Source organism: Ylistrum balloti, unplaced genomic scaffold, assembly GCF_031769215.1.
Source record: "Ylistrum balloti isolate Yb309-2 unplaced genomic scaffold, AGI_CSIRO_Ybal_v1 Utg372458, whole genome shotgun sequence".
Classification (NCBI taxonomy): Eukaryota; Metazoa; Mollusca; class Bivalvia; order Pectinida; family Pectinidae; genus Ylistrum; species Ylistrum balloti.
This window is the reverse complement of record NW_026783105.1, coordinates 1-25,789: the sequence shown is the minus strand read 5'-3', so window position 1 is coordinate 25,789 and position 25,789 is coordinate 1. Positions and strand designations below refer to the sequence as shown.

Here is a 25,789-nt window from a genome sequence, read left to right as displayed (position 1 = left end):
TTTCCAACTCCATACTGAGACATAGATTTCAACGCATATGATGGAATAATTGTGATTGACAGCAATACTATTCTATAGCAATGCTCTTGGTTTTCGAGGAGTGATCAAGTGAAAACATTTGATACGTGTGATTGTCGTTATCTTTTATTAGCAAACTATAGAAAAGCGAACAGATCATGTCTAACGGCCTTAGCTTGTCATTATGATAGTTCAAACGAAAGAACTCACACAACTTAATCAGCAAATGAGCAACTGGAGTTTTGTTTCATATAGAATCCTTACCTTATGTGAGCTTGGGGAGAATATTACCTCCTATTGGGGTTTAGATTTATAATTGTCGACAGAAAAATCATTCTTCCGTTATTTGGCAAATTTAGACAGATGCTAAATGTCGGATTATTTCCCTAAGTGGGTGGTTAGTTTTTTCCTTTGATACTTATGTTGCTATTCATCTAAACTGTTGTCACATGTGTTGAACTTCAAATATTAATGCTATTAGCTTTAATGGTAATTAATAACATACAGTAATTGATTTAGTTGCGTCAGTCCTTAATATATTCTTGCTGTTACATTAACTACGTGTTTGTCATCTGAGCCAAAGCGACATCCTTTGACAAGTTTTTGGAATTAATCCTTTCATATATGAAATTTCACTCATAAAATATTTCAAATTTGGCCAATCGGAATGCTGCCTGTTCATAACGACAATAGGAACCTTAAGTTTATGAAATCTGTTTAAGTTATTTGTTATTGAAGTCAACATTTCGGTCTATTCTTTTTTTGTAATATTCCATAATTTACATTGATAAGGTTTTGCGTGAAGATCCAGATTATTAGGTTTTTCAATTCTCTTCAATCTATGTCTTTTGTTATTTTTTTATCTAACACTTTTAATGAAATCATAGCCATGAATATGTTTTCAGCATCGGCGATATACAGTCGAATACGGTTATATTGAAATTATCAGGGAATGAAAAACTACTTCAAATTAACCGGGTTTCTAGTTAACCGGTACATGTTTTTTTCAAGCAACCAGGTCTATCACACGTTACCGATGAAACAAAACATATATAAACATTCTTTTACAATTTTTATAATATTTCATTAGAAATAGCTAACGCTTCTTGCTGGACGAAACCATTGTAAAACACCTGTCGCTGTCTTCTACATACAAAGTTACACTAATTAAAACATTTGTTTAAATAACAAACAAAGTTTATTGATTGATGCTCATAATTTATTTATTTTGTGTCATATTTTTACGAGGACATTGTACTAGAGAAACAGACGCATTAAAGCGTGACGACAATACTCACGGGGACAGTTCATTAGTACTGTCAAGGGCCAGTATTTACCTTTCACATAATGCGGGATTTCAAATTAACCGATGTCATTTAATGAAGTGAAACTACTAAGACAGAGAGGACATTTTGACGGGGATATTTTTTTCTTATTTGAATAAACCGGGTTTTCAATATAACCGAGTTCAAATTCAGTGGGTTCGACTGAACAATAAATGTTAATGTACATGCTGGGTTTTTGCTCCACCCCGTGATCTCCAGAGGATCACGAACACAAATTATGCTCCATCAGATATTAATGCCAGTGACCTGATTGGATTTGAATTGGCTTAGGGGCTTGCTCGAGAAGCAACTAAAAATATGAAAAGTAAACGGACAACATATGACGGGCATAAAAAATTGAGAAATACTAGCATGGCGTCATAATCATAATTCAAACTCAAATTCAAAAAAACTGGGGCAAGATATGAAGAAAAGACAGATTTACACAGCGACTGATGACAGCTTATTAAGCTTAAAATTAATTATGTCATACTGGTGTTGTAGCCTCACTATGATCAAGTAATGTCCCTTCCAAAATAGACGCGTTACATTATCTACCTGTCATAGCAAAATGTGAAACAGGAACATGGTTTTACAGAGTTATTTTTAGACTTTGGACAACACATTTCATTAAAGCTCCATTTAGTTAATAGGAATCAATTTTAATTCTTTGCAATGCTATGAATCCTTAATAATGGTTACATGTTTTAATTGAATGATTTTCATGACCTATATATTCTGATATATACTCGGCGCCAATGAAAACGCAACACTAAAATTTTGGACATAATATATTCTTCACAACAAGGATTAGATTCTTATTCTGCTGTATTTAGCCACAACACAATGCACTACAAAACTAACGAAATAATGGTCGAGTAATATCAACTCCTTGTCGTACCACAGGGCATTGTCGTAAAAGCATGAGTTTGCACGTCGGCGCTCTAAAGTGCGTTATATCCTTGCTCAGTCACTACTAGTGAACACTGTAGTTACAGGCAGACATTTTTCCGTCATCAATTTTTTAAATTATCATCATTATTTGCTACAAATGCCTCGACTGACAGACAATGAAAGACACGAAGCTCGGGGTATGCTGGCAGGAGGGCTTTCTCAGAGGGAAGTTGCCAGGAGAATGGGTTGTTCTGCTTCCACAATCAATCGACTGGCAGAACGAGTGCGACAAACCGGATCCGTGAGAGATCGACCTCGTCCGGGGCGACAGAGAGTGACGACGCCAAACCAGGACCGTTACATTCGACTAAGTCACCTGCGAGATCGTTTTCAAACCGCGACAAGAACGGCTAGACAGACGATAGGAAGTCATGGCAGACGTTTGTCAGCTAGTACTGTGCGCCGTCGCCTTCGCACAGCCGGATTGGCGTCGCGCCGTCCATTTAGAGGAAACGAATTGACTCAAATTCGCCGTCAGAATCGTCTAAATTGGACAAGACAGCGCCGAGGATGGACCCAACGTCGGTGGGCTGGCGTCCTGTTCACCGACGAATCGAGATTCCGCCTCAGAGGAAATGACGGTAGAATTCGAGTGTGGCGACGTCGAGGTGAAAGGTTTTTGGACTGCTGTGTAACGGAAACGGATAGGTGGGGCGGGGGCAGTGTGATGGTGTGGGGAGGTATCTCTTTTGCATACCGTACCCCTCTAGTAATTATTGACGGCAATCTAACAGCACAGCGCTACATCAACGAGGTCTTAACTCCTGCTGTTGTTCCATTCTTTGCTGGACACCCAAACGTAGCGTTATTACAACAGGACAATGCACGACCACATACCGCTCGTATCACTACAGACTACCTTCAACATCAGAACATCGCAACCCTTCCGTGGCCCGCGTTTTCCCCGGATCTTAGTCCGATCGAGCATCTTTGGGACCAATTGGGTAGGGCTGTGAGAGAGCGACCACAACAGCCCCAGACGCGTCGGCAGCTTGAAATCGCTCTTCAGGAAGAGTAGAGGAACATTCCTCAAATCAAAATTCAACGCCTTATTCGGTCAATGCCGCACTTGTGTCGCTGCAAATGGTGGCCACATTAGATATTGAACGTGGTAATTTTGATTTTGGGGGTATGGACATTAGTCACCGGAAATCAAAGTATTCCCATGATGTAGTGCTGATTGCATTGAGTGAATTTTGTTATGGACATAATCAACTTTTAGGTATTTTATTAAATATTGTATTCAAAACTATAACTGGTAAATTTTGACAGTAATTTAAAGGTGTTGCGTTTTCATTGACGCCGAGTATACTTTGACGCTAGCTCAAAGACGTCGTCCATCTTTCATGTTAAGACAGATTATCATTATCGACATTAGAAATTTATCAAACGACACGCTCAAGCGTGTCATTGTGAAGTGGAAAGTAGGATGACGATAATCATTTTTCACCTATTCAGATTCATATTTCTCCGTGAATTTGTTGATAACGACAGAATAAATATAAAGACAATATTCCGTTACAGAAGGTGATATCCACAGTCCATTAGTCAACTTCAATTGCTAAATCACAACAACTAAATAAAATCACATGTCACGTGATATTTTCTCCTACATTTACTGGATAATGCTCTACACAACGATAAGCAAAGCCCAATCTCCATTTGAAAGAAACATACTGACAACCTAAGATTAGTCTTCTGTCACCTATCAAAGCGTTCTCCGTTGTTTTCTCGATCTACACTGGTGAACAGATGCCTTTGCCTTTTAGAGATGGACATGACGTATTTCTAGTCTGTAAATAAGGAATCTATGTTTGCACTAAATTAGACAAATAATCAGAGGAACATGTAAAGACTTTTCCTATGCCGCGACCTACATCCTGGCCTTACTTTAACTGCACTGGAAAGTGAGCGAAGCTTCTATGTCATCAATTGTTGAATATGCATGAAAGGAAAATTAGATAATGAATTTTGTCGTTTTAAGGCTCGAATGTTGTCTCGAGATCAAAACGGAATTCATGATCTAATCTACAGTATATGCGCAAAATCATCCGATTTGATGCATACTTCAAATACATAGGAACATAAGCTTAATAAGTCATTAATGCATTTTTATCCTTATAACTCTTATGTTTGTTTCTGTTTTAATTGATGTTTGAACTCTTGATATTGTAAAACATTACAGCTTAACCAGCATCACATCTAGCACAACTAATGCCCGTGCTCTCATTTGTGTCCTCAGCGCTTTTATTTGTTGTTTAAATATTCTCGATATTAAAGATGGTTATTATTTACAGCAAATTGAAATCTTTAGTGGATAAATAATAATAAGAGCTTGTTAAAACAAATATAAATCAAACGAACATGCAATTAAAATGAAAATTATGCTTTATTATGTGGTAAATTGAACTGTCAAAGGTAACATACATCTTTTGATACGTTCATTAAGAATAGGATAGAAATCATTCAAAATATGCTTACCTCTTTGATATCAGTTCTCCTCATCAATATATTATCAGCTTGTGACTGCGACGAGGTAACACATGTAGTGTTCATATACAGATAACATTCAAGCAAATCTTTGTTGTATTCTAACACATCACATATAGAATAGCGGATGCATTCCTTTTGACAACGTATATATCCGATAGTGTACAGTTGTAGAAAAGGTAAAGTACACTGCAAATCTTCTGCTGATCTTGTGAATAACGACACTAAAACAGTGGCATCCACATTTGTGAGTACCGGTACAATTAAAGTCACTGCCATCATGTTAAACAGATCCATTCTCTCCTTTGCTTGTTGGTCATGTGAAATTGTCAATGCTTCTATTTACCTTTCAACTAGAATCCCTTAATGAATAATTCTTTTAATGTTTTTCATAGTCTAATTAATGTATCTCATGGGCATTGTGTTTTTTGTATAATCGTACAGAAGGTGAATATCAAATTGGATTTGCGCCAAGACAACCGTCATGCCCAAAAAACTTTATACCTACTAGGCACTTGGCTTGTTGTTGGCATTATTCATTTTTGCGTACTTTCCGCAAACATAGCTGCATTTTGAAACGTTTCTAAAGCACCGGAAATGGATTAAATAGCCTTCCATATTGATACAACTGTGTTAGGTGTGTACCTATACGTACAATAGTAACTTTCCGAAATTTCTATGTTCCGATACCAATAACAAATTGTACAAGACACTTTGTTTGCGTTTCTTTTCTACGATCGTGTCTTCACTTTAGCTATAAATTGATCGTAGGTTATTCAGAAGGGATAGACACTAACCAAATATCCAAATATGTTAGCAATTAGTTTCAAATAATATACTTACGAGTGAAGGTATGATTTGATATGAAGCGGGCAAGTAGGTGATGATATTTATTGATATAAAGCGGGAAAGTGAATAAAGGTAAAAACTGATATAAAGCAGGGAAGTAAAAGAATGTATAAATTGATATAAAGCGGGGAAATGTCTGATTTATTGACGACACCCACATTGTATCTCAGTCATTGTCACGTTCCCAGAGTAGAACAAGACTAACAAAAATGGAACCAATATACATAACGAAATGGCTATCTAAAACTCTATATCCAAAAAGTAATTATTATCAGTCTATATATCTCAAAACACATTGATGTGAGTTGACAACGTGACATTGACAACAGCTGATTAGATATTGAACCATCGCATATGAAATGCAAACAGCATTGTTTTGGGAGGTAGACGTGCTAATAACTATGATACAATTATTGAGTACAATAGAAGTTTTTCCTCTAGAAATGCAGAATTCACGTTTATTGCAATCGCAAAATATCAACTGAAATTTGATTGGCGGATGCATGGGACAAGATATAGATTTTAAAAAATCCATTATACTGCAACAGTCAGAATTTTCGTGAGAGGTTCATTTTTCGTTGACATCGTGTGTCCTCTTAGTCAAGTAATTCATATTCTAACAACTTCTGAAATAAGTATAAACCTATTAATTGGTTCATCTATCAACAAAATGATGAAGTTTTCACGAAATTCTGTTGTATATTTTGGAAAAATCACAATCATTGGGCCTCACGAAGACATGTGATTTCGCAATGTACATACAACTTTATTGCTAAACAGTCTCTAAAATTTAAAAGATAAAAACTATCGTAGCATTTGCTCGATTGGATTAAAACAGATATACTGAAGTAATGCCAGTGTCAGTCATACGGGTATCATCAGTGGAAGCTGACGTTATGTATGTAGAAATATTTTCAGGATATTCATGGCGACAAAGATATATTCGCAATGGGGTCATTTAAACCGTTTGTATTTGAGGAAATTGTTGAAGATACCGTGCTACTAATTCATTTAATTTTTTCGTGTTGGTGTTCTAGACATCTATGCGCCGAAATGCTTTTTAATAAATGTATTGTTGTATATCACTCAAGTATGGCAAGTACATAATGAATAATGTAAACAAAGGCTTCAGATCCAATCAGACCATGTAGCGTAAACTATTTATTTGTTAATGAGCAATAAGAATAACTGATAAGCTTTTGACCAACTACGCTCACCTACTCTTCTCACCGGTTTCGTTAAATCATTCACGTTTCTTGGCTTTATAATCAATTCTATATATATTATACGGAATACATTGAAAGTTTAGGCTCCAAACATCACTAAGGAGTCCTAGAGGCACAAAACACCTATATGACGCAGTTTTCTGTCATTGTCTTTCTCTACTATATCTAATTCTTAAGCTGTAATACAAGATTCCATTAACTTGTGTGTCTTTTGTACAAGTTTCGAGATTGCAGGTGGTAGACACTGCTGGTGGACTTTAAGTCCCAGAGGCTTTCCATAACCTGTATGCCACGTTTTTAATTCGCTTGGATAGCGACACGGTTCAGAATATACACATCCGATATATGAAAATAAGGTAACGTATTGACTTTGGGGCTAGTGCATCTACCCATCTAGATTAATTCTATTCTTTTACCTTTGTTTTTCCTCAGTCGCCTTTAAAATTTAGGACCTTCGAATCACTTATGAGTCATAGTTGTTCTGTCACAATTACCAATACAAAGTCATAGTGATATTTTGTCACAGTAACCTGTATTTAGTATTAGTTGCTCTGTATTTACCAATGTTAAATCATAGGTATTCCGTAGTCACCAGAATTAAGTCAAAGTGAAGCCAATGTAAACATCTTTTGACACACTCACACTTTAGTGCATTAAAGAATCTGAACAGATAAACATGTCATATGAACATATAGTAACCTGCAGTAATTGCTTTGGGAAACGTATACAGAAACTGCATTTAGGGAAATTGGTTCAATGCTAGAGGTGTTAAAATAGTGTTACTGCTTAATTATGTACTATTATAACACTATCAAATTGAAATATAAGTCGTCTCTTTAGTGTAAGTTTGTCTCCATATCAGCAATCCAGAAAACGAGGAAATTTTGTGAAAGGCACATGTATACACCAAAAAAACAAACACAGATACTGCCATTAAAATATATATTTAATTATTGATCCGATAATAGATGTAAATAACAACATTGTAGATTGTAATGACATGAATATCGATACAAGATGTGATTGATATCAGCTGATACTACCCTGAATTAATTTGATCTTGGATAGAATACTTTGTTACACTCTTTAAGCTTGCTCATCTGATTAAGTTAATATCTTTTAAATGTATACAAAACAAATCTTGATTGTAATTCCCTTGACAGTCAGAGTTATCTTGAAACCTTGTGTTGAACTGAACACAAATGAAACTTATTAACCATGGTAGACAATGGTGAATATGTGACTGTAGGATTGTAATATATACATTTAAATATATTCAATGGTAGGTAATAAAGGAATATCTAGGGGTGAGAATGAATTATTTGCCTAAAAGCTCTTTCATTTCTCTCTGATTTCAACTAAATAAGACTATTTTAAATATTTTTAACGAGTAATTGATTTTGAAGTGATGATTACGGAAAATACAAAGTGATTTATTGTGTAAAATAGTTTGTGTCTTCAGACAATCATTTATAATTGGATAACTCATAGCTGTTAAGATTTTAGATATAATAAAAAATATTACAATGAACAAACCAAATATAAGACACAGATCTTCTAAAAATACAATACTCTCCAATGTTATGTTAGTTTTAAAAACAGGTCAAGTAGGAATGAAATTTGTCAAAATAAAACCAGATTTAAAACAACATTTGATAAAATACTTTGACATACTTCAATAGGAAACATTACACTATATGAGAGTGAAATAAAATATATACTACAACATCAATATCCCATGAAAAATGACCAAATCCTGAGAAATAAAGAAAAGTAACAACAGCAATGATGGCGACAACAAACCACACAAAGAGCTCCAAAGTGTAACATTATCACATAGTTTCAGCTGTTTGAGGTTGGTGTGAACATAAAGACATTAAAAAAAGAATTTTTCTACTTTTTTCACAAAGATATATAGTTTTGTAGTTTTTATGCTTCAGTCCTGAAAAGTTTGTTAACAACTAATTTTGTTTTACTGACTTTTTGTTTGAATAGTAAGTAGGAAAATATCAATAAATAAATCTTGTCGATAGCAAAAGGCACAACAAGGGTACTAGACTGAAAAATTGTACATTGTACACGATAAAGGCTTGGAAATAACTCACAAAATGTATTTATTTTTATTGAATAGAAGTTCTTAAATCACAACCAGTCAGAAAAGTATATAAATCAACTTCCAATATATTGTACCGTTACATTGTATCCACCAAATGTACACAGACAATCTATCTGACCGGTTTTCACCATTCTGAAATAGTGTTGTCTTGTCACTACCTTCCTCCTAAGTATATGTAAGATTTTTTACTACCGCCAAAGGGTATTGTAAAGTTATTGCCTTTTTCACATACCATTTGCTTCAGATTTTTTTTTCTCACTAGTCATTTGTGTAATGAAGGTGACAGTGTAGACAACAACATGTCATAAATAACTTTCTATATAAATATGATATATGATACAAGAGCTTCTATTCAATATAGGTTACCAAGGTGACAATAATGTACCGAGATAGTAAATTTTGTATTTCTGATTATTTCTTTCTATATAGTAACAGACAAATTATGAAAAATAATACATCTTCCTTGTTGTGAAGAAGATAACAAATTATGAATGGAAGAGACCCGAAATGATTTGTAATGATATGTGTACACAAGTAAACGTTTGCTAAAAGCCAACAATTTATTTTAAGTTTACATGTACATATAGCTAATCATGATCAGATGGTCCAATGTATAAAGTGCAAGAAATATCATAACCTCTGTGTAGGTCTTCACCCTTGCCAAAATGCAGCTTATATTTTAAGACAATGACCATGTTTTCTCTTTATATTTCATTCCCATGTACATCATATGACATGGAGTAAATGAAGCTGATAGGAAACATCAAACATATTTGATTTTATACATTATGAAAATATATACATATAGGTAACCTGGTATATAGAAGAGGTTTATGTAAAAAAGAGTTAATTTATAGATATGTGTAAGTAATTAAGATTCTTCAGATATCACCACAGCTTCAAATTCACAAACAATTCACAATGGTAGGAATAGTGAAAAAAAAAACATAATTAAGGACAAAACTATTACATGGCAAATGGTACCTTAATTCAAATTTCATTTGTTGAAACTATTATTATGCTCTAGAAATTGCATTACATCAATGCCTATACTTTTTTATCAGACACATGAAGATTCATAATTTACAAAACATGTAAAAATGTTTGGTTTTGATTGTCATATACATGTACCAAGTACAGATCTGAGATTTCTTGACCTCTAATTTTTTTGGAAAATCTTCCCATTTGCCACTACAACTCAACATCCTATGGAAACTCTCCAAACTTCAACTAGGAATCAGCTAATGCTGTATATACATGCACGTAGATTTTGTATTTCATATTTCCCTGGTATAAAATAGATCATAGGCACTTGGTGCAAACCATTTTTTCATCCATTGTTGTTTAACGTTTTGTTTTTTTTTCCTTTCTTTACTTTTAATTTCTCTGTTCTTGCCCTTCATCATATGGAATTTGAATTTTTTTCTGAAGAAATAGTGGCATTAACTTTTAATTGTCAAATCCAAGATGGTGGCCTGTCAGCCATTTTGGTTTTCCTATCAGTCCAAAAAACAAAAGGGAACAAATAAGGACCAAAAGGAAACTTCAAATGACATTTGAGAAACATCTATCCTGTTCTTATCAAGGAATAGTGATGACATGAATTCATTATGGATGGACTACAGGGCGATTTCAATAGTCCACCACAAATTTAGAAACAAGAATTAGCTACCACTGTAAACATGTGCTGGTAGGTTTTCTATTTTAGATATAAATGAAATGTGTATTAAATGTTTTTCTTCTTCAGCAGGTGATCGTGAAACTGCCTTTTATAGCTATCACTTATTATATAAGCCTATTCTGCTGCTTGTCATCATTTACATGAGCCTTGCCTGTCCTGTACAATACCTATCTGTAACAACAGTATATATTTAATGTATGTTAGGATACTACACATTTGTAGAATTATTTATCTATGATATATATGATCAATAACAATGCTGTAAATATGAACAACTGATTTGTTTATCAAGACACAAAGTATTACACAAGTTACATACATAGAAAATGAAACAAACAAAAAGTTACAAATTATATGATAAAGAACACTGATTATTATGTACTGATAATCCCTTCAATTTGTACAACATTGTAGGTCATTTCTTATAAACATAGAATAAACAATTTATAATATTTCATCAAAATGTTAGAAAAATATTCCTGGTATATATCTGTATAATGAATGTTTAAGCAGTTATATATACATGTACAGTTTAACAACATATTTATCCTTTAATAAGCCCAGTGGACATTATAGTGTCTATCTACTCCATTTCTGTAGTACAAGGTGGGCTTATTACAGGACAACATCAGAGATATTATTGAATTTGTAATCCACGGCAATATATTGAGATGTGAAAATTCATTACCTTATACATAGTACAAAATACACTTAAGATCAGCAGTGAAGATAATTGTCATGGAATTCAGAAATTACTGGCATATTTTATACATAATGATGGAATGAGATTTTTGGGATAAAAATTGAAACTGCTTTGAATCAAAAGGTCTTAATTTTGAATCCTGCTAAATTCTAAAAAAAATAAACTGAAATTATTTTCACAATTACTCGTGTGTCTAAGCAACACTCACAACCCGAGGTAATTATTCTTCAATCATTTAGAGTCCTCCAATAAATATATATTTATAATAATTGTGTTCATTCTTTAAAAACATAAAATTTAATTTCATCTATTTTTTGTGTTTCTGTGTCTATGAGGCAACAGGGTCAAGCAAAATCAATTTTTCATTTTTTTTTTCAACTATCAAGTTTAATGATGGTTTTTTGTGTTATTTGTTATACTTGGGAGGTTTTTGGAACAGCAGAGGTAAATGTATAAACCAATTAATCCAGGAAAATAGTTTAAAATCATAGTTATTGTAAATGGTTCATAGCTTCCCCTTATATTTAACAAGGATATAGTGATCAAGATACACCACCCATGCTCATATATGCATTTAAAGTGAGCGACACGGAAAACTAAAAAAGATATCACCTAATCGGGACAAAGCAGACTCATTAAATATGCACAGAATTTGCTGGTAATCAAACTTTGAACAAGGGGTTAAGGTAACAAGTCTACCAAGCAAGTCTTATCATCTTTAAGGTGTTCCTTCAAAAGATAGCTACCGGAAAGCATTCTGAAGAGTGCCGAAAGATATCAGCCAATCTTATCACAGCAGTCTCATAAAATATGTGCAGAAATTGTTATCAATCAAACTTGGCCAGGGATTAAGGTAACAAGTGTTGCAACCAAGTTTCCTCAAAATCCGACTTTGTTTAGTGGGAGATAATGACCAGTCATTTCATCTATTTCCAGTGAAATTTACCTCACCTTAACTATGTACATTTTTGGCTTATGTAACATCAAATTAACATAGGTCTGGTAAAAAAGAGGTTTTATCAAACATATTAGTAAGATCACTATTGGCTTTTAATGTTGGGTCCTAATGGAATGTATATTTTATATATGTTTTCACAATACACAATATAGTTTATAATATATGTAGTGTCAAATACTGATACAAAGTTGAAAATGGCAAAAATCTTATAAAAATCAAAGAACCGACAAATCGCCCCTTCATGCACATCTACCAATTGTAGTAGTGACATTGAGCAAGTTTCATGAAAATCTGATGATTAGTTTAGGAGGAGTTGCGTTCACAAGAAATGGATGGACAGACAGACAGACTTACAGACGTTCGGACAGAGAAGATGACGCCAATATACAACCGCCTCTGGTGGCGTATAATAACATCACATCAAGACCATTAAAAATGTATAAAAAATATGCAAATTTAAATGCACACCTGCCTTCATTGAGAAGTACCATATCAAAGCAGATTTAAAATTTATACCTGTATATATATGTAACAGTTCTTACATTCAATCCATTTGTCTATGAAATCTATATTTCATAAATATTTAAGCAATAATCAATTCTGTGTCAAGAAATCAATATGCAAATTTTGTAAAATTTTATGCAAAAAATCTGTTACAGGATTTTAATTGGCTGAAATTGACATTATTCTTTCTCAGTCATCAGATGGATTTCTTGAGATAATTTGGCTATATTTGAAAAAAAATGCAGAAAAGAAATGGAATAACTGTATTCAATTGAGTCCCTATCAAGTTCATCTCAAAGATCTTAAGAATTAACTACATATTTGTTTTACGATTTCTGAAGTTTGAGTTAAAAACAAAAAAAAAATATGATAAAATGTAGTTTGTAATTGTAACAGAGAGAGAGTGATTCATACGCAAAGTTTACTACCCAGTGTAGACATGTGTGTAATACTTTTCCTATTGGGAAAACGTTTTTGACGAACTCAATTCAATTGACGTTGATGTTTTTCTGTGTCTATATGTTGCCAGTCTTTATTTCATTGTTTACATAGTTATTAAATAGATCAATCTAAAATTATGACACTAAAACATCAGACAAATTACTCAGAATGTGTTTTAAATAACCTAGAGAAAGCTTTTGACTGGCAATGTGTGAAAACTTACTACAATAAAAATATTTCTAACTAGAGAAAAATTTTGAGGAAAATTTTAAAGAAAATTTTGCTGGTTACCAATACAATGTGATTTCACTCAAAAAATACCTTAATCTGGCCTCCTACGAAGAAAACTTTGCAGGAAGCGTACCAGTGTATTAATAGCTTTTTCCATGAGGGGGATGAGGATTTTTTCCAGACCTAGCATTGGAGCTTCCACAGCCATAGATACAATGTAGGCACACATGTAGGTTAGGACCAACAATCCGAGGTAATAGCAGATCTGGAAAAAGGAAAAAAAAGGACCAGTTTTAGTCAGTGCTAATGTATATCTACTGTGGAAAGAACAGTTCCATAGGAATTTATCATCCTTTTTTCTACCAAGTACTCTAGAAGCATGTTCACGGTTGATCAGAATGTTTTCAACATGTTTTTTGCAATATTGTGACCTCACTGTGAGGTCACGTGATATTATTGCTTAGTTGTATGGGGATTTTATTGGTTCTATAGAGCAGCAAGGTACCAATGTTAATATCCATTTTATGGTCATAAGAAAATATTTCAAAATCCTGATATAACCATTCTCCTAATGATATCAAATAAGCTGATAAGAGAACTTGATCTTTGACCCAACAATGTTCTCAATTGTCTGTTACCTTATTTGGTAAAAATTTATACAAGTTTTCTTTCGGAGGACTATAATACTTTAATAGAGATATAAAATATGAGCCTTACCATGTTGACATCAGATACTATGTAAGCGTATGGTTGGAAGAAGAAAAATTCCAAAATCATTGGATGTATGAGATAGGCACAATAGGTTAGACGTCCGAGTGGAGCCCACGCACTCCAAGACAGGATAGAATTTACTAGCCCTGTAAAATACACACAAGATAGAGAATTTTAAATCCAGAACACCATCATACTTGATGTCTACAGGATACAACACTACCTTAAATGGAAACATCAGTGATCTGATAGAAAAACCAGGGACCCTATAGATACTGTTATATGTAAAAATTTGAACTATAGTTATTGGTGATCTGGTTAAGTGTAGCTGTAGTTGTGGTCTTTACTTGTGTCTCATCAAATCAAAGTAAATGGAATTCAATTTTTCTGTCATGAGACCTCTTCATCACATATCATCAGCATAATGCTACGTGAGCTGTCTTTTGGAAGCTTTCATTCAGTACAAGTAATGTCTCCAGCAATAAGTTCATGCTGGTAATAAGCCTGCCATGATTTATAAAATAAGTTCATGCTGGTAATAATTCTGTCATGATCTATAGAATAAGTTCATGCTGGTAATAAGCCTGCCATGATCTATAGAATAAGTTCATGCTGGTAATAAGCCTGCCATGATCTATAGAATAAGTTCATACTGGTAATAAGCCTGCCATGATCTATAGAATAAGTTCATACTGGTAATAAGCCTGCCATGATCTAATACATGTTCAGAACAATGCATAATAATTTCATTATCCAGTAATAACTTTGGGACAGAGCATGCAATAATGCGAAGTACAAATAAACTGGATGCCACACATTAAGTACCATGTGTCGTGTTGCTATGTGACACTCAGCTCATTGTAGGACAGCACTATTTTTTTCATTACATGATCAATTATGAATATCACAGCTGAACAATCTGTCCCTTTGAAGCAGTACCTATGATTATTTCAAGGGAGATAACTCTTTAAAATCTTACCTCCATATCCAGTAGCACAGGCAAATACAACCCAAGCAAGAGCAACACTCCAGGCAAAGCGATTAAAGGCCAGGTAAATGACACTTACTGCCAAGGATGCATTGAAACTGTGGTAGTAGTAGTCATAGAGACCGTATACAACAGACAATCCTGTTGCTATGGCAACAGACCAACCAGTCAAAACTGTAACCTGTATTTAAAAAATTATACATGCCCGTGAAATGAATTTTAATCTAAAATCAATATCCCTTCTTTGTAACTACCTGGGTACAACATTTACTTATATTATATAGCAATAAAAACCCAACAATATTGTCTCCCAAAAAAAAAAACACACAATACATCATCTTAATCAGGGATATCCCCATAATGTTTTCTCATAAAACTATCCCCACAATGTATACCACACAACAGTATCCCCACAATGTATACCACACAATAGTATCCCCACAATGTATACCACACAACAGTATCCCCACAATGTATACCACACAACAGTATCCCCACAATGTATATCACACAACAGTATCCCCATAATGTATAGCACACAACAGTATCCCCATAATGTATAGCACACAACAGTATCCCCACAATGTATATCACACAACAGTATCCCCATAATGTATAGCACACAACAGTATCCCAACAATGTATACCACACAACAGTATCCCCACAATGTATATCACACAACAGTAACCCAACAATGTATATCACACAACAGTATCCCCACAATGTATATCACACAACAGTATCCTCACAATGTATATCACACAACAGTATCCCCACAATGTATATCACACAACAGTATCCCCACAATGTATATCACACAACAGTATCCCCACAATGTATATCACACAACAGTATCCCCACAATGTATACCACACAACAGTATCCCCACAATGTATATCACACAACAGTATCCTCACGATGTATATCACACAACAGTATCCCCACGATGTATATCACACAACAGTATCCCCACAATGTATATCACACAATAGTATCCCCACAATGTATATCACACAACAGTATCCCCACAATGTATATCACACAACAGTATCCCCACAATGTATACCACACAACAGTATCCCCACAATGTATACCACACAATAGTATCCCCACAATGTATATCACACAACAGTATCCCCACAATGTATAACACACAACAGTATCCCTATAATGTATATCACACAATCCCCAGTATATCACACAACAGTAATGTATAGCACACAACAGTATCCCCACAATGTATAGCACACAACAGTATCCCTACAATGTATAGCACACAACAGTATCCCCACAATGTATACAACACAACAGTATCCCCATAATGTATAGCACACAACAGTATCCCTACAATGTATACCACACAACAGTATCCCCACAATGTATATCACACAAGTATCCCCACAATGTATATCACACAACAGTAACCACACAACAGTATGTATATCACACAACAGTATCCCCACAATGTATATCACACAACAGTATCCCCACAATGTATATCACACAACAGTATCCTCACAATGTATATCACACAACAGTATCCCCATAATGTATAGCACACAACAGTACCCCCACAATGTATAGCACACAACAGTATCCCCATAATGTATAGCACACAACAGTATCCCAACAATGTATACCACACAACAGCATCCCCACAATGTATATCACACAACAGTAACCCAACAATGTATATCACACAACAGTATCCCCACAATGTATATCACACATCAGTATCCCCACAATGTGTACCACACAACAGTAACCCCACAATGTATATCACACAATAGTATCCCCACAATGTATATTACACAATAGTATCCCCACAATGTATACCACACAACAGTATCCCTATAATGTATATCACACAACAGTATCCCACAATGTATACCACACAACAGTATCCCCACAATGTATACCACACACCAGTAACCCCACAATGTATACTACACAATAGTATCCCCACAATGTATACCACACAACAGTATCCCCACAATGTATATCACACAACAGTATCCTCACAATGTATATCACACAACAGTATCCCCACAATGTATATCACACAATAGTATCCCCACAATGTATATCACACAACAGTATCCTCACAATGTATATCACACAACAGTGTCCCCACAATGTATACCACACAACAGTATCTCCACAATGTATACCACACAATAGTATCCCCACAATGTATATCACACAACAGTATCCCTATAATGTATATCACACAACAGTATCCCCATAATGTATAGCACACAACAGTATCCCCATAATGTATAGCACACAACAGTACCCCCACAATGTATAGCACACAACAGTATCCCCACAATGTATACCACACAACAGTATCCCCACAATGTATATCACACAACAGTATCCCCACAATGTATATCACACAACAGTATCCCCACAATGTATATCACACAACAGTATCCCCACAATGTATATCACACAACAGTATCCCCACAATGTATATCACACAACAGTATCCCCACAATGTATATCACACAACAGTATCCCCACAATGTATAGCACACAACAGTATCCCCACAATGTATAGCACACAACAGTATCCCCATAATGTATAGCACACAACAGTATCCCAACAATGTATACCACACAACAGTATCCCCACAATGTATATCACACAACAGTATCCCCACAATGTATATCACACAATAGTATCCACACAATGTATATTACACAACAGTATCCCCACAATGTATACCACACAACAGTAACCCCACAATGTATATCACACAACAGTATCCCCACAATGTATATTACACAATAGTATATCACACAACAGTATCTCCACAATGTATATCACACAACAGTATATCACCAACACACACAACAGTATCCCCACAATGTATATCACACACCACTATCCCCACAATGTATATCACACAACAGTATCCCCACAATGTATATCACACAACAGTATCCCCACAATGTATATCACACAACAGTATCCCCACAATGTATATCACACAACAGTATCCCCACAATGTATATCACACAACAGTATCCCCACAATGTATATCACACAACAGTATCCCCACAATGTATACCACACAACAGTATCTCTACAATGTATATCACACAACAGTATCCCCACAATGTGTACCACACAACAGTAACCCCACAATGTATATCACACAACAGTATCCCCACAATGTATATCACACAACAGTATCCCCACAATGTATACCACACAACAGTATCCCCACAATGTATATCACACAACAGTATCCCCACAATGTATACCACACAACAGTATCCCTATAATGTATATCACACAACAGTATCCCCACAATGTATATCACACATTAGTATCCCTATAATGTATATCACACAACAGTATCCCCACAATGTATACCACACAACAGTATCTCCACAATGTATACCACACAACAGTATCCCCACAATGTATACCACACAACAGTAACCCCACAATGTATATCACACAACAGTATCCCCACAATGTATACCACACAACAGTATCCCCATAATGTATATCACACAACAGTATCCCTATAATGTATATCACACAACAGTATCCCACAATGTATACCACACAACAGTATCCCCACAATGTATACCACACAATCAGTATACCCCACAATGTATACACACAACAGTATATCACACAATCACACAACAGTCCCCACAATGTATACCACACAACAGTATCCCCACAATGTATACCACACAACAGTATCCCCACAATGTATATCACACAACAGTATCCCCACAATGTATATCACACAACAGTATCCCTATAATGTATATCACACAACAGTATCCCCACAATGTATATCACACAACAGTATCCCCACAATGTATATCACACAACAGTATCCCCACAATGTATATCACACAACAGTATCCCCACAATGTATATCACACAACAGTATCCCCACAATGTATATCACACAACAGTATCCCTATAATGTATATCACACAACAGTATCCCCACAATGTATACCACACAACAGTATCCCCACAATGTATACCACACAACAGTATCCCCACAATGTATACCACACAACAGTATCCCCACAATGTATACCACACAACAGTATCCCCACAATGTATATCACACAACAGTATCCCCACAATGTATATCACACAACAGTATCCCCACAATGTATACCACACAACAGTATCCCCACAATGTATACCACACAACAGTATCCCCACAATGTATACCACACAACAGTGTCCCTACAATGTATATCACACAACAGTATCCCCACAATGTATAGCACACAACAGTATCCCCACAATGTATATCACACAACAGTATCCCCACAAAGTATATCACACAATAGTATCCCCACAATGTATATCACACAACAGTATCCCCACAATGTATAGCACACAACAGTATCTCCACAATGTATATATTTCACACAACAGTGTCCCTACAATGTATACCACACAACACTATCCCCACAATGTATCTATGTATCTTACCTTAGACATCCTCACCCTACAGTTTGTCTTGTGTAGTGCATAGCCCAGTAACATCCCCACAATGTAAGGAGCAATCCGTGTGTACATCTTGTTGTAAAGAGGAGCATGCTGACCATAGTAATTATCCTTGTGTTTTGTGACTGCTTGGCTAGACAAAACAGATTGATGAGTTAAACAACATCGAAAGGACTCTTTTTGTTGGTGATACATTTCTCCGTAGTACGAACAGTATTATAAAAGAACGTATTTCTTAAGCTTCATGTTTTAGTCTTTGCCTTATACTGTTGTGCATGATACTGAATATATCTGTTTATTGTCTAATAGCATGTTATGTTAGCTTGCAATATTGTCTATGTTACATACAACCTGTTCAAATCCATTTAATGCTAAGATTCTGAATGATTTTATATACAATTTTTAAAGTAAACATCATTGCAAAAATATTATCTGCACACATGTTTGTATATTTTCTTGGTTTATTTATTCATGGGCAGCTAAGGTTATTTGAGACATGGTCTCCTTGTAGTGTGTGGTGACTTCCTCACACAATAGCAATATCTGTTATACAAAAGGTTGGTGTAAAGTATCCAGTCAAACAGCAATAATATGACTGTACGGGACGAACTGAGAGACACGAATCAGTCCTAGGTAGGGATCGAACCGTACACCTCAAAACTTTATCCAGTTATGGATTTTTTGTGATGCTCTCCCAACTGAGCTATCACAGCTCACTGCTGGATCCGTCTACCAATACGATACAAATGAATATTGTTTGCCATGTTTCCTCAGTTTAGTTAACAGACAAGCTTATGAAAAATTAACCAAATGCTTACTTTGGCACATGAATTCCAAATTCAAAAGCTGTCATTGCACGAATAAAGATACATGCTCCAATCAAACCTCCACACACTGCGAAGCCAATTTTACGATACCTGGAGAAAGAACACAAACAAGGAACATTCTTTAATAAAAATTTATGTATATTATGTATACATATCCATAAAATACTATTATTGTATATTATGGTCCTTCCTCAGTGTTAAATCTTGTATTAACAGGTGTGTAGTCTATCATTAGACAATAATTAATAGGATATCATTTTGGTGTCATGGTCAACGCAGATAAACACATTATTGCATTTCGTAAATCATTCAGGTAACCAAGATTTTATGGTAGCTATTCCAATAGATAACGATACATTTACTTGGAAAAATCAACTGATGACTGAATTAAATAGACACAGCTAAGTTTTAAAATAATACAAAATTAATTTAAATATCACTATTAAACAGTGATAATTGTCAATTTAAATGCACTCATAGCAGATGAAATAATCATGATTTCCTGATGAATGTCAATCTATTTACCTGTAGACCCATATTGTATTCATATTGACAATGAATGCAATCTGATGACCATTCAATGGTTTAATAAACTGTAAGTGCCACGCCTGATATCATATCTTAAATAGATATTGATATCAAACATTAACAGCTTTCAAAAGAAAACATCAATTCTAAAGATGTGCTAAAATATGTTGTTTTTTGTTTAAAGTGAGACAAGTTTGTTAAATAGCATTGCCTTAATATGGGTTCTTATTATCAATCAAGGATTACTTATCCAAAATATATTAGAGAGCTAAAGCTAAAGAGACTGAGAGACAATGGTTGCTGAGCGATTTATGAAATACCATGAAAAATATCATAACTGTGTCTTCACAATGAATTTTCACCAATCAAACTTACCGATACAGAAGAATCAGGATGATGGGACTGATGATATAAAACTGCATATCATTGGCTAAATACCAGGACCATCCCATACACTGAAAGTAACAAAATGTTATCAATAAAAAAGGTTTACAGACTATCATTAGAATGTCAAAGAAAATATCACAGCTAGTACACGTGAATAAAGGGCTATAAATACAGGGGCCTGCGTCGCTAACATGGTGCTGATCAATGAATGTCTGAGGTATCTCTTTACGCCTTCTAGAAATTATAAATAAGTGATCAAAAAGAAATCTTGGCACCCACCACTGAATGGTCCTTAGTTCTTCTTTTAAAGTTTGATATTTTATCTACTTTTCTCTTTTTTGCTTTTATTTGCTATTATTTACAGAAAATTCAAGAAAATCTCTGAAAATTATCAATAACTGTGTTTCTCCAGATATATCATAAACTAACATACACTACCAAAATCCGAGATAGCTGAGTGTCTGCCATTTTATATTTCTGATCTAGCTCAAAATTGAAAATGTACAACATGGGAAAAAGGAACCTACATATGAAAATTTGAAAGACTATCATTCAGTGCTTCAAGATACTAACTTTTATTGTCAAAACCATGCAAAATGGCTGCCAGTCAGCCATTTTGGTTTTACTGATAAGTTCCATTATCGAGAGGGAACAATAGATAACCTTCATGACATTTGAGAAAGATTCATCTGACACTAATCTCCAGAAATAGATATACCCAGCCATCATCAACAATATAATTACCCTTGCATCCCAAAGTTGTACAAAAGGCCATGGGTAAAGCGAAACTTAAAATGATTTGGTCTGTTTCATGAACTGGTCTGACCATGAGAAGTGTGTGTAAGATAATAAATTATTACCATATGTCATAAATGTTGAATCTTCGAGTAAAATTGACTAGAAAAACTCTATTCAGTTCTATTTATAGTAACAGTGTTTACAGTTTGGTAACAGTGACCTAGTTTTTGCCATTTGAAAAAGAAACGCAGATTGTAGTATAGAGCAGTGATGTAAAACAATTTTGAAAATTTCTGTTTATTGTGATGGTGACCCACATTTTGAGAGCAGAAGGTTGAAATATGAACTTGAAGCCAGAGGTAATTTTTTTTTCTGAGTTTCACGACAATCAAAAAAATAAATGCAGCCTCAAGAGCAGTGACGTCTTTCTGGACAAATACCTTTTATGACTTTTGTCATGTGGGTATCACAAACTTAAAAAGAAAATATAAGATGGCCACCTGCCAGCCATTTTGTTTTTTAAACTTAAAACCAAGAGGAACCTTTGAATCTTTGATGGATTACAGATGGATCTACCATAGACACGGAGTGCAATTTGAATAATCATAGATATGACAAAGCACCTTAAACTTTTCTTGTTATTTTTAGTCAGGTGAACTAAAACTCTCTGAGCTAATTGATTAAATGACCTGAAGTCAGGTAAACTAAAACTCTCCGAGCTACATGTAATTAACTGACCTGTTGATTGATATCACCAGAGTATGGGTAGTAGTTGTTTATATAGAGAATGTTTGCCCACCACGACTTGGAGCACTCATTGATAAGAGCCTGAGTCTGTGGGGTGGACCTCCACACTGCCATCGGCCCTCTCAGGGTGTGAAAGAATAGAGAACCCCAGATCATGATACAGAAGGCATACACTGGGGTCAGTCTGAAAGTTAAACATAACATCAATTAGTCCATACTGATACTGGTCCTTTTAGTTTGTGATACAAAATTTTACCTTGATGTGGGTTAAAGGTCAAAATGTTGGTAAGAGTGACCTACTTATGATACAGGACACTCTGGCCACCTCACCAATGTGAACCCATACTCTTAGTAGGAAGATCCAGTGATGTAGGAGACAGTGTCTGGACAAACTTTTTCTTTGATGTAGGTCAGGGGTCCAAATAAAGGCCACAGTGACCTAATTTTGATACAGACACATCCTTACCAAAGTTCCAGAGACAAAACCAAATGAAAGAACATAAGGGAAAACTACCATATCGCAAAACTAAAGTCTCTCTCAACCATTCAAAGTCTAAAAATGTAAGAACATGGTTAACAAGGAGACTACAAGCCAAGTGAAGTCACACAAACTCACTTACCGCCAGTACCGATGAAAGTAGAACAGCACCCAATTAAAAGAATCTGTGCTCTCCTGTCTATTCTTCAAATACAGGTAGGTCACCAGTAATCCACTATAAATAAAAACAAAACAGGTAGGTCACCAACAAACATCTGTAAACACAACACAGGTGTGTCACAAGGAAAACTCTGTAAACACATTACAGGTATGTCACCAACAAAATGCTGTAACGACAATACATCACCAGTAATCCACTATAAATAAAAACAAAACAGGTAAATCACAAGCAAAATGCTGTAAATACAACACAGGTAAATCACAAGGAAAACTCTGTAAATACAATACAGGTAGGTCACCAGTAATCCACTATAAATAAAAACAAAACAGGTAAACACAACACAGGTATGTCACAAGGAAAACTCTGTAATTACAATACAGGTAGGTCACCAACAAACATCTGTAAACACAATACTGGTAAATCACAAGCAAAATGCTGTAAACACAGTACAGGGAGGTCACAAGCAAAATGCTGTAAACACAATACAGGTATGTTACAAGGAAAACTCTGTAAATACAATACAGGTAGGTCACCAGCAAACATCTGTAAATACAATACAGGCGTGTCACATGGAAAACTCTGTAAATACAATACAGGTTGGTCTCAAGCAAACTGCATAAAGATAAAGATTATCCAAGTAATCTAGTAAGGCTGTTTATTATATAGAATAAATCTTTACTTTCTAAGAGACTGACTTTGAGGAACTTCATAAAGTTTTCTGGAAGAAGGATTATCCATAAGAAGAAAAGGACCAATTAAGCTATTCTTACCTCATGAAGAAGAAGGTGTCTACTGACACAGTGGCATTGATAATGGCCTGGAAGGAGAATCGCTGTATAATCTTCACTGCTGCTAAAGAATTTTCTGGAATGAATTTTGAGAAGTAGTTCAGATTATTTGTTAAAGATGAGTTATGTTGGATTTTGGACCAAATTGAAAGAGAAAGATTTTGTCAGGACAATCTCAGGATTGAATCATGCATGTTTGATATCATTGCCACTCCCTGATGTTTCAGGTGGATTAAAATATACCCAAGACTAATGTTCTAGAGTCAGAATGGAAGGACTCTTAAGACTTACATTTCCTCAATTGGGCCCACCCCTCCCAGGGAGTGATGATAAACCATTTATACAAAATTGATTCCTCTTCACCCAAAAATTCTTCACACTTAATTTGGACAAAATCCAATAATTCCTACAGAAGGAGTAGGATTTTAAATAATTTGCTGTATTACCCCTATCGGATCCCGCCCTTAAGGTCCTAAGGGGCCGAATCCTACCTTTTATACAAAACTGATTCCCCTTCCCGGACGGATACCAAGGTATGCCATAAACTTCAGGCCTGGTGAGTTTAAAATGTCACCTAAGTCCATGTTTGCAAAAAAAAATTAAATAATCTCAGGATTACGAAAAGTCCATACATTTACATGTGTATTAAATGTTCTTACATACCTACAGTCATTCCTAAACTCGCAAAGAGGTAAGTGTGTCCAAGTATGATCCAGAACATACTCAACACACGCATGCCGTTGAGAGATGTAAGATGACCAGAGGAGGTAGAAGTGGACAGCAGTTTTCTTGTATTGGTCACTATAGAAAAAGCCACTGCGACCTGACAAATCTTTCCTGTGACGAAGATAAATTTATTCAACATACATTGCCAACTGATGAAAAATACATCAGAGAAGAAAAGAGTTTACTGGCTTTGAATGACTTCCACTGGCTCAACAACAGGTCCTATTTACATATTTAGATACAAAACAAATTAAATGAGAAGAGTACTCGCAATCAAAGAATCTGCAGTTTAATGCCTGATCTTTTTTTGTTTTCTTTTTCATCATTTTTAAGTTTGTTTCTTAACACTAAAATTTCTCCTAACTGTTTTACATGGTTATGCCGTAAAATGACCAAATCCAACTTTTGCAGATAGGGAATGCTGTAGTTATAATCATTATGGGACAGGTTAGGAACTGAAATTAACTTCTCTTACCCCTATTTGGTTGTGGTGGGTTCAGTCGTTGACTCTGTATCTGGCCTGAGGATGATGTCTCGTTCGACAGTACACTTGTTCTACCCGTCGTTTCATTATCCTCAACCAATATCACATAGCTGTTACTGCTTTTTTGCCTTCTCTCGTTAAAGGTCACCACAAGGTCAACTATAGTTCCAATAGTTACCAACATAACAATTACACCACAAACAGCCCTG

The 25,789-nt window shown here is 35.0% G+C and overlaps 1 protein-coding gene across 1 annotated transcript; it reads right to left on the bottom strand.

The window, feature by feature from the left end:
- Window positions 1-13,557: 13,557 nt before the first annotated feature.
- On the bottom strand, window positions 13,558-25,764 carry LOC132564639 (nose resistant to fluoxetine protein 6-like). Its single transcript, XM_060229278.1, has 11 exons — window positions 25,572-25,764; window positions 25,034-25,207; window positions 24,353-24,446; window positions 23,544-23,636; window positions 22,915-23,107; window positions 21,427-21,506; window positions 20,515-20,613; window positions 19,682-19,829; window positions 15,187-15,376; window positions 14,214-14,353; window positions 13,558-13,761 (listed from the first exon to the last, which is right to left on the bottom strand). Exons 1-11 carry the CDS (start codon window positions 25,762-25,764, stop codon window positions 13,588-13,590), a joined length of 1,578 nt encoding a protein of 525 aa, XP_060085261.1. The 3' UTR covers window positions 13,558-13,587.
- Window positions 25,765-25,789: the final 25 nt, after the last annotated feature.